Genomic DNA, 16,718 nt, shown 5'->3' on the forward strand with positions numbered 1-16,718 from the left:
AGTAGAAAATGAGATGATATCGTCCCTTAAGGTTGCAAATCCTGCTCAAGGAAGCCAAGTTGGAATTTCTGTGTCTGAATTTCAGTCTGAAATGTGACACTGCTATATCACAGCTAAAATGGACATTTCTTAAAGAATAATTTCAAAAAGTAAGCCTGAATTAGAATGAGTCTCTACCTGTTCTTCTGTTACAGCATTTAACATACAGGTAGGTAAGGGTGGACTTTTGTTTGGGTTCCCTAGCGGTGCTCCAGAATCCCACCGAGTGCCGCAGATTTCCCTATGATCTACTGACACCTGTGAGTGGTGTATTCTGGGGCAACAGTGTCAAACCCAGTGAGAACACAAGGGAATAAAAAAATCAAGCTATCTGACAGCTTAGATAAAAAATTACTTCCTGAAGAGTTATCACTTGGTAAGAAACTTTGGCACTGAATTTGCCCTTTAACACTGTTTAGTTACTTCATGCTTTTTGTGCTCTGTATCTTATTTTAAAATTGTCAAAGCAATGTTGGTATAATGTTATACCAAGTGCATGTCAGAAGAAGCCCAAGCATCTTCAAGGTTTTGGTGTTAATTGGATACAATTTTTTCTAAAAAGCATAAAAAGTATAGTTCACAAACCCTATATTTGGATTGCCTTGAAGTATCTGGGGGGGAAAAAGGCCACTGCAAACAGCAGAGATACATAAACCCAGCAGTTTCTAATTTGTTGAAAATTTTCATTATTTCTAATTTGTTTTTATTTTGAATTTTAAAAATATCATGAAGCTTTTCATTTAATCACGAAATGAAACATTTGAAGCTTTTGGTGCTGGCAGTTTGAATTTAACTTAAGTATTACGGATGATATTATAATATAAAATGTATTCCATTTTATACTTCATTTGTATCTCATTTTTATTTATATATATAATTTATGTCTCATAAGTCATTTATGTTTCATTCATATTTCATTTATAATAAATGATAATACCAAATGAAATACACTTTGAAAATTGGAAAAAAATAAGTCTTTTGAAGTGACAATATCTGAGTCAAAAGCATTTCTAATTTATCCTCAAACCCTGTTTAATTGAGATAGGAAAGCCTACATTTTCCAGTTAAATATTCTGCCTTCATCAAATCAGAATTTTGTGATGAAAGATTGCTCTGGGGGAATCGTTCTCACTGCTGTGGAAGTCACTGGGTGGTTCCTGTGGCGGGTGAGACCTGGGACCACCTAGATGTGGCTGTGAGCAGCAGAGCCATCACAACCGTGTTCGCTCCCACGGCATGGAGTTTTGAATCAATTCAAACACCAAATTTCAGAGATTTCCACTGGAGTGAGAAATGGGAGCTCAGTAAGATGAGTGTGGACACTAGATTTTGCAAATATTGTTGGGACGGTGAATTTTCTCCTGAGCTGCTGTTTGTTTTTTGTCGCTTTACAGAGAGTCGCTAACCTGCTGCCTGCTTGGTATTACAATTTCCGGGTCACCATGGTGACTTGGGGGGACCCAGAGCTGAGCTGCTGTGACAGTTCCACCATCAGCTTCATAACAGGTAAGCAGCCATCTGAAAAGACTGTGGAAATGCTCCCAGGAGCAGATGCGCTGAGAAAGTCTGACTTGGGTGTTGTGTTTCACCAGCAGATACTTGCAAGTTAGGATATGTAACAGCTAACTGGGGGGGTGGGGGGATTAATTTTTAATTTTTTTTTTTTTTAAGGAAAGCTCTGAGGACAGCTTTTAATAAATATATATAATTTTCCGATGCAAAGCACAGTTCTTGATTTCCTTGTTCCAGTCCTCCATCAGCTGAGTGCATGGCTCCAGTGTGGGCCGGTGATCCTGCTCATCTTCTACAACACCGTATGATTTACACATTGAGAAATGAATGTGTAGCTAAGTAAATCTAAATTCTTAGGTTTGCTAGTATTAAGAAACATTTTTCCTTATATTTGCAATATTTCCAAATGCTTTTTCCTCCTCCGTCCCCCTCCCAGTAATCCACAGATCAGAGCATGGCTTGTGTGGCACCCTAACAGGGAGTTATGCACTGCTAGGCAGACTGAGGCAGGTACTATGCTCGGGAGCACGTTATTCTTGCCCTCCAGCTTTTCTTTTTCCGCTGGGTGTTTTTCACTTGCAAGGAGAGAAGGGTGCTCCTGTGATCAAGGCATTGCACCCATGCTGGCTAAATTAGCCTTGGGAAACTGTGGCGTTGGCAAGTCATTTGTAATCTGGATTCTAAAAGTGCAGCAAATTGATATAACCATGTGGATTGCCCTCTTGCAGTTGGCACGAGCCGTGCATTTAACACACTCCATTGTCTCGTGTCAGATTCTTTGGTTTTGAATCTTCAGTATGTCAAACAGATCAGCCATAGAGGGATTAGCATATAAGAGGTCCTGTTAGGGCCTTGCCATGTTTTCCTAGCATCCATGAGGGTTGAGTCAAAGTTCCCTATTGCATCATTTTGCTTTTGTGCACCACTGTTTAGTTCATCTTGCAGAAGTATAGGTGATATAATTCAGATGCGCCATGAGAGGAATTAAAGTATGAGTTGCTCTTCTTTTCCATCTGTAGAAAACAAATTATGAGGAAAATCAGCCTACAAGGTCCCAGCCACTCCCTCCAAAGGAGATACTAGCTTAGTTCCAGATTTTCTGTTTGGTGAGAGGCTAAGAGGATGTAACTGAGGAAGAAACTGAATAAGACCCATTTGTAATGATGACGAATAGTGCCTGTGCCTGACAGGGCCACAACAGAGTAGTTATCAGTCAGTTAAGTCCTAGCTCCACTGAAGTCTCCAGAAACCCTCCTATCCTGAGATAATCTGATACCAAGTTTAACTGCTGACAAACCCTGGCACTTCTGTAGTGTATCAGAAACCCATAGCACCCACCGGAGTCCCATGAAGGGTCTTCAGGGATATTCATTGTCCTTTGGCATCAACATTTCTGTAGCACTATAAGGAAGCAATTTTCCAGCTGGTTGGTTGCTATATCAGGGGAAAAATGTCTTTTTCAGCTGATTTGGGTACCTGATTCAGCGTTTTAGAGTGGAATGTTCCAGTGGGACCATCACACTTCAATATTGTCTCTCCAGAAACCTTCAGCAGAAATGCAGGAGATTAAGGCTGTTCTAAAGTATTAGCTGTAATAGGGATAAGTCTGGATCTCTGTGTGGTGAAAGTAAACACTGTTACTGCTATTAGATGAAAAGTGGATCAGCTCCTTAACTAGCAGATGCAAACAAAATCAGAAATGGATGGATCCCTTAGACAACATCATCCATTTATGACTGGAAAAACCTCCCTTCAAAATGATCTTAGGTGAAAATATCCAGAAAATATCCAATGGGAAAATTGTGTCAGTGCTTAATTCCTCATTCCTCATATTGTCAATGGTTTATCTTTTGCTTTTGATCTGAATTTTTCTAGTTTTAATATCCAGTCCGTAATTCTTGTTAACTTTTCTCTTATTGATTGAAGAGACACCAAGCTTTTTTAATTTCACTCTTTTCTGTTAATAAGTTGCTTCCATTGAATGCTTCAGGTGCTCTCACTGTAAGCCATTTTCTCATGTTATTTTTCCCCCAACTCTGCCTCTCTTATTTTTACTGTCTTTACCAAAGTACGTGGTAACTGAAAGTGTAATACCAGCCTGCTGAATACTCCTACAGAGGCAAAATCAGCTCCCTATTCAGTGCTCTTCTGTTTGTGCATCTAGATGATTGCATTTGCTATGGCATCACAATGGAGATCTGTGTTCATTTGTGTTAGAAGCCATGGAATAGACACAATTTATCATTTGAGAAGTGTTGTCTACGTTTTTTTTCCTAAAGACTCAACTTGCACCTGGTACTTTGAAATATATTTTGCTTGAGCAAGCCCAGCGTAGGGACCAATAATTCAAATCACAACCCTGTCCAAATCTTCCACCTCTCTGCCGTTTGCCATGTTACTTGCATGGTTTGTCAGCAGTGCTTTTACTTCCAGAGTATTGATGAAAATGCTGAATAGCAGTGAGCCAGATCACAGCATTTTGAGGGAAGAGACCTAACAAAGAAATCTGATTTGATCGAATTACAAGCACTTATCAATAGATGGTCACCACTGCATGTGAGCATTAAATACACTCTGGTCTTCTGATTGCCTTATTAGTTGCAATCTCTTCAGCTCTGTCCAGGGACAGCTCTTGGGCTAACTTGCTAGAAAGTGGCATGCCAATTTTTCATGTCTGCAGGTTTGAAATGTTTGTCCCCAGTAGATGATGCCTTTTCACTCTTTCAAGTTACCAGGGGACTGCAGAGTTCTTTATCACCCTCAGCCTCTTTCTTTCCAGAGAGGAAACAGATGGTTTTATGAAGCACTCGGTCCCATTTTGCATCACTCTGAACAATGCTACCTCCCTTGCATAGGTTGCCAGGAAATAAAACAAACAAACAAACAAAAAACCCACACCAAAAAGCCCTAAATTTTGAAGTACTAGAACGAAGGTATTGTAGTCTTCTTGACAGTGCACCATCTGTCAGTTCTTCTGTGTATAAGTGGAAAGCTAACCTCTGCACCTGGAACATAAGCCCAATTTTTTAAAAACAAAGCAGAAGGATCATCTGGGAGTTCGGGACCACACCTTGCAGAAAGCTCAGAGCAGACAAGCCATTTCCCTAATGCAGGATTCCATGCTCATGGGGAGTCTATAGCAAGGCTGGGGCTTTACTGACCTGCAGTACCTGGAATTAAAAAGGTATTACAAGAGACCAGATGATGTACAGCTCTCTCCCTTAACAGCTGGTCGGATGTTCCCAGGAGAGTGGGGGAGATTTGGGAGATCCCAGAGACTTATCAGAAACAGCATTTCTTCTCTCAGACTCTTGCATCAACAGTTGCATGCTGTTGTTATAACGCAGAGAGATTGTGGCCCTGCCAGTGTTGCTGTGGTGACTAATGGGTTTTTAATGCCATCTGCTGTAAACAGCTGGATTTAAAGCAATCATAAGCAAGGGCACTTTAGACCACCAACATTTTATTTTTCAATGAGAATTCTTTTAGCTTTAGAGAAGCAAAAAGAGTAAGAAAGACAGACTCTTGGTGTTGGAGAGCGCTGCCACATCTGTCTGTTGGTCCCGTGGATGCCTTCAGCTGTTACTTTGGGCCAGGTCAGCAACGGGATGTCATTTCTTACAGTCTCTCTGTGACGCTCAGTTCCCCGTGGAACATGTGGTGCTGGGGGAGTGGGTCACACGAGCCCTGGCCTCGTAGTCTTGTTTCATACATCCTGGACATTCATTGCCAGATACCTAAAGCAAACGGGTGTATGAAAGTTAAGAGGGAAAAGCATGTCATCAATAATTAAGTATAGGAGGAAATTATTATTATTATTGCATAAGATTCATGCCAGTTGTGACATTAAATTGGAAGGAATACACAGTCCTTGTGCAGGGATGGACTGGGAACTATAGAAATTAAAAGAAGCATTATTTGAAAGATTTTATATTAAATAAGGTTGCTTCCTCTCAACAACATAAAAGGACATTTTCAAGATAAATTTGAGAGAATAGTCGCACTAAACTTTTCTAGATGGCTCTAAACTGTCTGTGCATTGTATCCACCGCCTTCCTCAGTGATTGCTTCAGCAAATCTCTTCCTTAATCCAGAATGTGTCTTAGAATCTTTCGTGAAAGCAGCAGTGACATCTTGTGGCCCTTTCCAACAGACCCGAGCTCCTGCTGCCGCCTGCGTTTGTCGGGGCTGCTGGCGCCCCTGGGTGCGCAGGGCGCCCGGGCTGTGCTGGGAAGGGGCTTCCTGCCAGGCAGCATTTGCACGGACTCGCTGGACCCAGCGGGGCTTGTGCAAGGGTAGACCAGTCAGTCCACGTTATTTTTTTTTCCTGCAGTACTCCTAAAGAATCTGCCAAGCACGCAGATTTGTACACTTCCCCGTTTTATCCGGGTTATCCCACTGATACCGGTTTGAAGGGATTATGATCTCTGCCTATCACTGACTTTCACTTTTGGGTCTCCATCAGTTTTAACTTAGATCCTAACAGGGGACCTGCACGTCCGAATTAGGCAATCGAGGTGAGCTGAGCAGCTCTACTGCCTCTGCAGTTAACAGAGAGGCACCTCCAAGAGGTAATTCTCATCTTAAATTGCTATTTTAGGAGGAGATGAGTTGCTTTGGAGGTTGCTCTCTTTCTTCTTGGCTGCACAGAGAGCCAAGGACTTGGTAGCAGCTCCAGCATGAGACAAGCCGTCAAACAGGCTGATGGGGCTGCGGTGGGACAGTGAGCTGTGCAGCGCAGGGCACAGTGCTAGGCAGGAGCTGGGTATGTGGAGGAAGAGGAGGGACAACAGCTGCTTCACCTAATACCTAATAGGGTAGCTATCATATGCCTGTAGATGAGACATTTGTTGTTTAGGGTGCAGTCAGCTGATGGCTGCCTTCTGCAGGGGTGGGACTTTCACCCTGGGAACAAAGGTGGCCATAACTTTTCATGCAAAAAGATGTTCTTTGGAAAACTGCAGGCTTGGGGGCTTTTCCTCCTAGGAAGATGCAAGCTCAGTGAAGAGAAGATACTTTTTTCTTGTGGAAAAGCCATCCAAATTATTCAGTGTGGAAATTCTTGATTTCTCACTGATTGTCATTTCTTTTCAGCGCTATAACACGGTGAAGCAATATCTGAGGCTTTTAACTTGACTTGTTAATTCCATTTGTAAATGTTGACTCAAAAATTATTTGTATCAGCCAGTAGCTTTGTGATAATTTAAAAGAAACCCATACAACTAAAATATTGAAAACAAAAATGTATTTTTCTTCTGCGTATCTCCCAGGTTAAATGCTGGTTTTCATTTCTTTCAGCTAGCACTCAGGTGCAGACACTTGTACTAATATTTTTCTGCTATCTTTGTGATGCTTTCTTCCAAATAGTATCCTTTGAAAGACATGTATTACTGGATTTGGTAATCAACTGTGTTAGGCAAGTCTGTAATACACTTTCCTTCTTCCTTCAGCACCAGTGGCACCCGAGATTACCTCTGTAGAATATTATAACCACCTTTTGTATGTCACCTGGACCTATGGAGGAGATGGTACTGACCTTTCTCATTCCAGGATGTTACATTGGATGGTCATTGCAGAAGGAAAGAAAAAAATCAAGAAGAGTGTAAGTATGAGTGAGGAAGGTGTTACTCTGTTAGGTTGGATTTTTTTGCTGAGTTGATAAATTTGTACTACAAAGTTTAAGCAAGTTCATTAAGACTGACAGAAGCCTGATGAGGTAAAGTTGCTTCACAGTGTTAGCGGGCATTTCTAATGCTCAGGCTCTCAAAACAGCCCGTGGACAAAATGATTCTGTGGTGATCCAGCACAAGTGTAAGAAGTTAGAAGTAGCTTACAAAGTTCTGAGCTGCAGACAGTAAAACATGAGTATTTTTTAGTGAACAATTTCCAATTGGTCTTTTCAATTTCTATCTATTAATAGGCAGACTAATGGCTGCATTATTTTAGGTCATTCAGACCATTCTATTTCCTGACTTTATCTAACAGACTTCCCTACAAATTACATTGTTTTCATTTTCTGTTAGAGTACAAGTTCCACTGTAACTGATGGGTTGAGTACTTCACCCAGAATGTGTGCACTTAGAAAACTTGCCAGATGTTAAGATGCATTCCTAGCACATTCTCTTGAACTTTTCCAGCATATTTAAAAATCACTTAGAAAAAGAAATCTGGGGTTTCCAGTTATGGATTAAAGTCATGCTGCTGCAGGATACTGAGATGCATGTTTAATCTGAAGCAAAAGAGCAGCCCCTGGACATCCAGTGAATAGTGGTTGAACTAGCAGTGGAGCACTGCAGGGCAGGAACATATATGGCCAGCGGTGTAGCTTCATACAACTTGTGGCCTGTGACTGTCTTCTACACCACTACTGATCTTTCGATCCTTGACAGGGAGAAAGTGTCTGATCTTTTTCAAGGGAAAGGTTTCCCTTCTACAACTGAAGGCTCAGCAGGTGCTGAACGGGAATTGTTTTTTCAGCATAAGTGCAAATTCTTCAGCAGTTTCCATTTGGATTTATATGGAGCACCCTGGCTTTCATTGGATTCCTAGAGGCTGCAGGAGTGCACCCATCTGGAGCTTGTAGCAGCATGAATCTAATTACATGATTAGTAAAACTGTTCAAAAACATGACCTTTCTGAACAGCAGGAACTTCCAATATTTGGATCTTTGTTTCAAATGAGGAAGAAAACTCCACATTTTAATTTTTTTAATTATTACAAATAAAATATTCTAACAATTGAATTCTTAAAAAATTGCGCTGTGATATCCCTCTCCTCTCTTTCTTCCAAAAGTCATGTTCTGTGTAAGGTTATTATTCTTCCAGGGAAAATCTGATTTGTGTGCCATTCAACTTCACTGAATGTGAAAATCTCAAATTAAATAAATATAAAATAGACATTGAATAGGAAACTAAGTTAAAAAGAATATTGCATATGTAATTTTAGATTACTCAAAAAATTAAAATAGAGACTATTCACAGTAGAGTATATTACTATATTATATTATTATAGAGAGTATTCACAGTAGAGCAAATAAAACTTCAAAGCTTTAGGAATGTTCTTAGAAATGTTTGTCTTTATATTATTTTCAGGACAAGGGAACCCAGAAAGTATTCTTTAGGAAATTCCTGCAACAACCTACTTCTGGCTTTTATGGTCCTTCTCACATTTGTAAATATGGGTACACACTTGCAGGCATCAGGGTATATCTGTTCTTCTAAGCTCTGTTAGTCACTTCCAGAAATTGTTTCCTTTAAAAATCTTACTATATTGTAATGTCTTTATCTGATTTATTAAGATTGCTATTATGGTTGTTTTTCTTGAGCAATTATTACCATAAATAGGTAACACTATCAGGCAATGATGACTTTTTCTTCCTGCTATGTGTGTACTTCCCAAGACTCTGTAGAAGTTGGTCAGTTTGTAGAGAAGCGATGAAAATAACGTGCATAGTCCTGTTAGTCTTTATTCAGAACTGTCTGTTTCTCTTGGAACCAAAAACTTCAGCCTGAAAATTAAGTGACTATGAAAACCAGCATGCGATTCCTGAATGTGCCCTTTGTAGATAGTCTACAAGTGCTCTGAAAGCAGTCTGTTGCAGTATCTGAGTTCTGCGTCCTTCTCCATGACCCTGGAGAAATGGGGAGCTTACTTCCAAAATAACAGGAAGAATTTATTCAGTCATTTGAAGCTCAGCTCAGTTTTGGATCATATCTGGTTTCAAACTCGCAGATGACAGAAGTCAGGCCCTGAGATCTATTGTCAAGTCGACAGGTACCCAGGTAGGTGTTAGATTTGCCCAGCTGGATTCAATATGCAGGTTCTTAGGACATGTGAAGGCTTGCCTATATGTGTCTTGTGTACTCTTCTTAGAGATATCTGACCTGATTTAAATTCCTATAAAATTGCAATGGACTCAAATCCGTGGCTTGTTCAGCATTTTGCACAACTTGAAAAATCTAGATGCAAGAGTATTCTCATTCATGTGAGGGAGATTTTAGTTTCTCCTTAATTTTTCACTGCTGGCATAGAAAATACAGCCTAAGACTGTCTTCTTTTTACATTGTGATATTCTGCCGAGTGTTATGGCTTTCTACAGTTGGTGTCAGTGTGAACTGGTTCATGTAACAAGTCTACAGTATGCAGAAGACATCTGCTGTGATGCACAGAACTTTCTTTGTAGTATATTATGTGACCTGATTGATTTTACAAGAAAGATGTATGGTTTGCATCATATTTTTAACAGTTGGTGTCTAATTACTGTAGGTAACACGCAATGTGATGACTGCAGTGTTGAGCTTGCCTCCGGGGGACATTTACAACCTTTCAGTGACTGCTTGTACTGAAAGAGGCAGCAATACTTCCCTGCCTCAGCTTGTGAAATTGGGTAAGAAGTGCTTGTAAATTATAAAGTCATTCCTTCTCTCATTTGACTGTAAGAGTAACTCTCTCAGCAGATTCAGCATCTTATTTCAGAGCTATGTACCTGTGAACACATTTCTTTTGCAAAGCTGTAATTTTCAACTCACCTCGCTGTGAAGATTGTCTCATTCCTGTATGTGAAGCTGATCTCCTAGAATAGTATTATTCAAGAAGAGCAAGAGTGGCAGAATTTGACTGTGAGTGGAAGCAGAAGAGTGGAAATTGCTTAGTGCCTCACTGGGAGAACAACTCTGCTTCCATAGTTACTTCCCTAAGGTCTTGAACACAGATGGGTTTTGGGAACAGAGACTCAAGCTCCACAGATAAACTTTTCAGTACAAAGCAGAGCCTTCCTTGCTTCTGACAAGCCTATTTCTGGGTCTGCGCTCTGCCACCTGGTCTGGTCTCCTGTCGTCCGTCCTCTCTCCCTGGATATCTCTATAATCTTCCAACACCAAAAATGTATCCTTAAATACATACCAATGACAGTGCTCTTTATGAAAACAGTCAGATTCATGGCTGTGAAACCCAGCATCATTCTGAAATAAACGTGTGTAATGTACTTAAAGGAAGACTTGAGAACCTAGTCCTTAAGGTATAACATAGAAGTTTCTGTGTGATTTCTTCCTTTACCTGTGAGAAAGACTGGATGCTACACCATTGTACCTGAAGAGATTTTACTCTGCTTTTGCACACATATAGTATTGTGGAGCCACAGGTACCTAAAGCTATGAAGTTCTGAAGTGTGCCTTACTGCTTTTGCAGACATTAACTCTGCTCTGAAGGTGGCTATGGAAGAGTTAGTAATTTCAAACTGGATTATCTTCTCTACACGCATAATAAACCTTTTGTGAATGACAGTGAAAGAAGTGAATTTAAAGGATTCCACGATTTCTAATTGAATTAGAGGCCTTGAAGCAATCACTGTCTATTTGTCTTTCTCAATAGCTCTTACATCTTTTAAACAGTGCTGGGGCAAGCAGTACAGCCATAAGAATCTGAAGTTCTTCCAGGTTTTTTTACCAAAGGGAGTATTTGAAAGATGTAGACAAGTTCCATGGGTATTCCCTTCCCTATGCAAGTCCTGTCCATTGTTTTCCCCGCGCCTTGTGCCTGTGCACAGTCTGTCTGTTCCCAGGACTGAGTGAGTGGATGTGTGAGTGCGGGTGTATCTCTTCACTCCCATTAACCAAATATTTTAGGGGGTATTTCAAAGTATCAGGTAGCTTTATCTTTCAGACAGGTCCACAAGTGCCGCATACCATTCAGGTTGTACACCGTACAGACTAATTGTACCTTCCTGTTCTTTGCTTGTGGACAGGCAGACTCTTACTGAACTGACATAGGTATTCTGCTCTTTCTCTTTCATTGACAACAAAGAGAAGGTGGAATGAATTCCATTTTAATAGGTCACTTTTAGATTCTTGGGTGCGGTTTTTTTGTAGTGGTTTGTTTTTTCTTTATGCTGTTTGCACTTTGAATAGACCACGGTAAAGATGTTTTACCAGAGGTTTTCCTTCTCTCTGTTTCTGAAGGAGCAATGGGAGTTGTAATTAGCAGTAGTGAGAACTGACTCTTAAGTGATAGACGACTCAGCACTTGGCAGTCACTTAAGCATTCCTGCCAAATGTTCTTCCCTTCATGATGTTTGCTTCATCCTGGCAACTTTCCACTTACAGAAAAATCAAGCCATTTGCTGGAGGCAAAAGGAGGTTTTGATTGGGGTGATGCCCAAATGCAAAACTCATATTTGAATTGAGGAAATTTTTTACCTGGAGTGAGGGATGGAATGTGTTTCTGAATCCAAGAGCTGATATATGGGTGTAATTAAGTGAGAGGAACGCTTTCCTATGTGGCGCTGGGACAACATGTACACTGCCATCCCCATGACACAGAAGCAGCCACGTGAACATGCCTCAGTCCCTACCCAACTCTCTCCTTTATGCCAATATAATCTTGGCAGCATCCAACCCTAGAACACTGATCTTATTGTCTGAGGATCAGATACGTCTCCAAAATGTCTATAACCACTTGAGCAAGGCATTTGTGCCAAGTTTTTTGTGGCAGATCTTACACATCACATCCAGGCTCCTGTGACAGCATCTCACAGAATAACAAATCATTTGTGAAGGGGAAAAATAAGAAAAATAATGTTGTTGTACATAGCACGCTGTATGTAGTGTGTCAGGATCCTGGAATCAGGTCATTGTTTGACGATGATAATTTTCATTAAACATCTGTAGATTAGGAAATCTGAAAACTCTGGAGAACAGCTCGGAAATGTACAACCCAAACTTTGCACTCTCTGAAGGCAAACCAAAGAGCCCAGGGTGTCGGAGGCATTGAAAGCTAAGAAGTTCCAGTACCCATTCTGTGAAATCATCAGGATGAAAATTGGGATCAAGCCTTGGTCTTTAAATAATCCTGGGAAAAAAAAGTGTCTCTCATTTTAACACCATGCCTAGGCTGTTTGCTTCTCCCCCTGCTCCTCCCTTAAGGTTTCCCCTCCTGTTCTCCCGTGCTTTCCATACTCCACATTGGTTCAAGTTGGTTCAAAAAACAAAGGTGGGGTTGCAGTGATGGGTGGCCTCCACTGAGGTCAGCATGACCTCCCAGGGGCTATTGCCCGCCTAGCCACAGGGGTCAGTGGGCAGGAAGGTGGCACTGGAGGCAGCAGCCAAGGCCACCCTCTGCGGGGCTGGGGGCACTGGGTGTAGACCCCCATCCATGTGCCACAGAATCTCTGATGCCACCACTCCCAGGAGACCCTCCATATCCCTCCTGTCACAGGGTTGTCTCCTCCTCACCAGACCCCTGTGTATGTTTGCCCGCTGCCAGTTCATCCGACACAACAGCAATGAAAATCAAAGCAATAAATTGAAGACCCCTGAGATCTGGACCCCTGTATTCAGTGAGGAGAGAAAATTCCTGTAGCTAACTGAAAGGAGCACAGATCTAATGGCCCTCAAATGTTAGCCCAGAAAAAAAAAAAAAAAAAAGATTACAAGATATTTTTTTTTTAAAACCTGCTAATTGACTAAGTATTTTCTCTGCTACAATTAAATGAACCTAGACAGCCTTTGCGTGTGGGAAGCTGCTTCTTTACGATCTCCTGGGCAGGCCTTGTGAAGAAAATCTTTCTCAGGCCAATTGTGTTACTAACAGGTAGACGGCCCTCTTCTCCCAAAAGAGTTTCTGCTAACATCATTCCATTAATAGAATATGCTGATCATCCTCAAACAAGGGCTCTGCTGAAAAGGGAAGTAATTATCCAACTGCCCAAATAAAGAACAGTTTAAATGGAGAAGAAAAACCAAGACACTTCATCATCTTCCCATTTTACAGTGGTAGTTTATCATCATGAGAGGCAGGGCTTTACACTGGCAGGCTTTATCTGAAGGAAATGAAAGACAGAAGGGCATCAGGCATTGCTTTCATTTTTGTTTGAGGCTTCCTTTTCTCAGTTGTCTGGAAACTTAAAGATAAGCTTAATTAAAGGAGATTTTTCTCTTAATCAGAACCAGCCCCTCCAAAATCACTGTTCGCTGTCAACAAGACTCAGACCTCTGTGACTCTGCTGTGGGTAGAAGAAGGAGTAGCTGATTTCTTTGAAGTCTACTGCCAGCAGGCTGGAGCTGTTCAGGAAACAAAAGTCCAGGTATGTGTTTCTTCTTTGGTTTCTGCTCTTCATCTCTGAAAATGAGACCGGTCCTTGCATCTTTTGGTTCGGTGTCTGCTCCTTAGCATTTGTGTGTAAAGCCCAATGGCATTTTGTGCTCAGTACACAGGTTAGATCATTAAGCCAAAGGTGGTAAGGTGGTTCAGAATTAAATCTTCAAAAGCGAAACTACTAAAGCATTTCAAATGCTAAATTATTTCATTATTCTGCAATATTAAAATCGGCTTCTGTCTTACTGACTAGATTATGACTACTTGGACAGAAGCTATGTGCATCCAACAGGCTGTCAGTCTTTGGCTACTTATGAAAATGGCTCAGATATACTGTGCGATACCTAGAAGGCCACAAAACTAAGGGAATGTCAATGGGCAGGAAGGGAAAAAGGGTCAGATGACTTGATAAGGAATGGGGAAAATAGACATATTTAGATGCTGTGAGATCTTTTATGCAGCATTTTATTATTTCTGACTGGCTTTATTCCTGACTTTGAGAACTGTTGCCTGAAGTTCAGTAGGACCTTCACTCCTATTCAGAGTACCTTTATGTTACAAATAAGGCTGCTTCTCGTGTGTTTTGTCTCTTAGGGTATTTCCTTCGAGACCTACCTTCTCAGCCTCACAAATGAACATCCTTTTCTGTCTATCCAGTTAGGTACTGCTCTCAGAGGCCACCTGAATATTGGAGTGTTTAGGCTGGTAATATTGTTCAGTGAAGAACAGAGCAGTAGTAGTTTTAATTGCTTGATGTTCAGTGCTGTGCAACATATGAGGCTTACTTTTTGATTTAGTTGATGGTGTAGTGAATCACTATGATTACATGTCATGAAATATCATTTTTTCATGTGGACTTTTGCACATAATGGGGAATCATTCAGAAAAAAAGGCAAAAATAACCCACTCAGTCCACTGTTTATGACAAGAGAGACATACATATCCTTTAATCCTATGGAAGACTAGTCTGAATTATTTAATATTCTTTTTAAATTGAGAAAGGCACTGACTAAAGAGGGAAAAAAAAGTTTAAATGCACTTTAATGTTTTGGGTAGTTTGGATTCCACGTCTAGATTCCTGCTTTTTCACAATTAATAGACTGTGAAGTCTATCCACTTAACAGAGATTCAAAATAATGACATGGTCAGGTATAGAAAGTAGCACAGGATTTGCAGCTGTAGTGCAGAGCAGGTCTGGTTTAAGAATGTCAGGAAAAGACTGCTCCATTTGGCAGGAGCTTCAGCGGGTGTCTTGTTTGTTGACATGAACACCTGGCAGTGGGAAATGCACAGAGATTGCCAGCTCACTTCTCATTAGGTTTGTCACCCTCTTTTCTGCCTCTCTGAAGAAATGGGAAAGGCTCCTTTTTCAACTGCAAAAAGGGATCCTTTCTCATTAGACTGGTGAAAATTGTTTGTGATTTTCCATGCTAATTACATGAACGTTTGTGTCCCTTTCCTGCATTTCTAATCAGTAGAATGAAAAGCAACAGCTTTCCAAGTTTGAACATCTTAGATTTTGGTTGACTAATTTAAATTTCCCAGAGGGAAAAATGGAAAACATCCAACCAAGTCCAACTGCCAAACTGCGGCCCCTCCTTTCATCTCAGGGAATAAAAGCCTCCTCCCTTACACTCATGTACATGTGATTTCATCTGCGTAATGTACCTCAGAATTGCACTGCAACAGGAACCCTTGCTAGCCTGGAAGGGGCCCATGACTGACAACAGGTCACTGCAAAAATCCAATGCTTGGGACTTGTTACAGCATCTCATGCCCCCCATCCAGCGTGAGTTCATTCATAAAACTTCTCCTTGTTCCCTTTCTAAATCACTGGCTCAATGTCCCTATTTTCTCATGTGCAACCCACCCTTGGTTCTGCTGGAGAGCACAGAAAAGCCTCTAATGACCTTAAGGAACTATATCTTTAAGTCAGTGCATATGTTATATATGTTGTCTTTTGTTATATCAGCATTTTAAAAACACAAAAGTGTTTACCAGGGACGTAGTAATTAAAACATTGTATAAATATGTTCTGTATAGAGTTTCTACTAGCTAGAAAAAGTGAAGTGTGGGACATCTGAATGTAGTTATTACCCAAAGGCTTTGCTCTACCTTTATTTTTCACCTTGGCCACTCGAAAGGCTCACAGCTCTTCACATCCAGGGGAGTTGCTTCAGAGGCAGAGGTGACACATATTCATACAAGGGTGTGGAGATTGTGACTGCCTTGGCTGCGCTTTGCATAAAAATAATTTTGTTTTCCTCCTGCCTGTATGGCTTAGTAACCAGAGCTCATGAACTCTGCCCACCTCTGGGGATGGCACAGAGGTCACAGCGCTTTCCCCCACCCAGCGTGTGCCTGACCAGCCTCCTGTGAGGCACCCTCCTGCCCTCCCCAAGGAGCCCTTGGGTGCTCTGGGATGTTCCTGCAGCTGTTTTCACCCCTGTTCCTCTCCCCTCATCTGCCAGACTACTGGGCTACCTGCCTGTTTTCAAGGGCAGGCCCTGGTTACCTTCCCTGGGTTTTGAAGTGCTGGTTTCTTTGACCAGATCTGACTTTTGCCTGCTCACGTATATGGTCAAAATTGTATTTACCAGAGCAACAAACTTCTGTGTGTTTTTCCCTGTATCTGTAGGAACCTGTCACTGTCTCTTCACATGTCGTGACCATTTCCAGCCTAACCCCTGCCACCTCCTACAACTGCAGCGTGACCACCTTCAGCCACGATAGCCCCAGCGTCCCCACTTTCATTGCGGTTTCCACCATGGGTAAGCAGCGCTTCCCTGCTTTCTTCTTCCTCCTCCAGCTGCAACATCTGTTTCTCCTTGCTTTCTAAAGCTGTTCTTGGTAATGCTGGCCCCAGGGGTTGGAAGGGTTGCCAGATGTGAATGGGATGGGGAAGCAGCTTTAAAAAGCCCTTAGAAAAATCCCCGCTGGGTGGTTGACTTGGAAAAATACAAACTAGAGGCTTAGTTCTCTATTGGGTTTTAGAAATCAGGGACCTAGTTTGTGGTGTCAAGGCTGAACATCAGGGTACTGCCTGATGACATTTGTGGTGAAAAATGTCTTCTCAG

At 41.4% G+C, this 16,718-nt stretch overlaps 1 protein-coding gene across 2 annotated transcripts in view; it reads left to right on the plus strand.

The window, feature by feature from the left end:
- PTPRO (protein tyrosine phosphatase receptor type O) overlaps positions 1 to 16,718 on the plus strand; it is a 155,311-nt gene that overhangs the window by 110,822 nt on the left and 27,771 nt on the right. For both annotated transcript variants that reach the window (XM_056340267.1, XM_056340268.1), the window contains exons 10-14: positions 1,434 to 1,545; positions 7,002 to 7,153; positions 9,817 to 9,937; positions 13,491 to 13,630; positions 16,280 to 16,412. In XM_056340267.1, coding sequence (XP_056196242.1) covers positions 1,434 to 1,545; positions 7,002 to 7,153; positions 9,817 to 9,937; positions 13,491 to 13,630; positions 16,280 to 16,412 — 658 coding nt within the window. The remainder of the gene's footprint in view (positions 1 to 1,433; positions 1,546 to 7,001; positions 7,154 to 9,816; positions 9,938 to 13,490; positions 13,631 to 16,279; positions 16,413 to 16,718) is intronic.

This window comes from Falco biarmicus, chromosome 5 (genome assembly GCF_023638135.1).
Source record: "Falco biarmicus isolate bFalBia1 chromosome 5, bFalBia1.pri, whole genome shotgun sequence".
NCBI classification, from domain to species: Eukaryota; Metazoa; Chordata; class Aves; order Falconiformes; family Falconidae; genus Falco; species Falco biarmicus.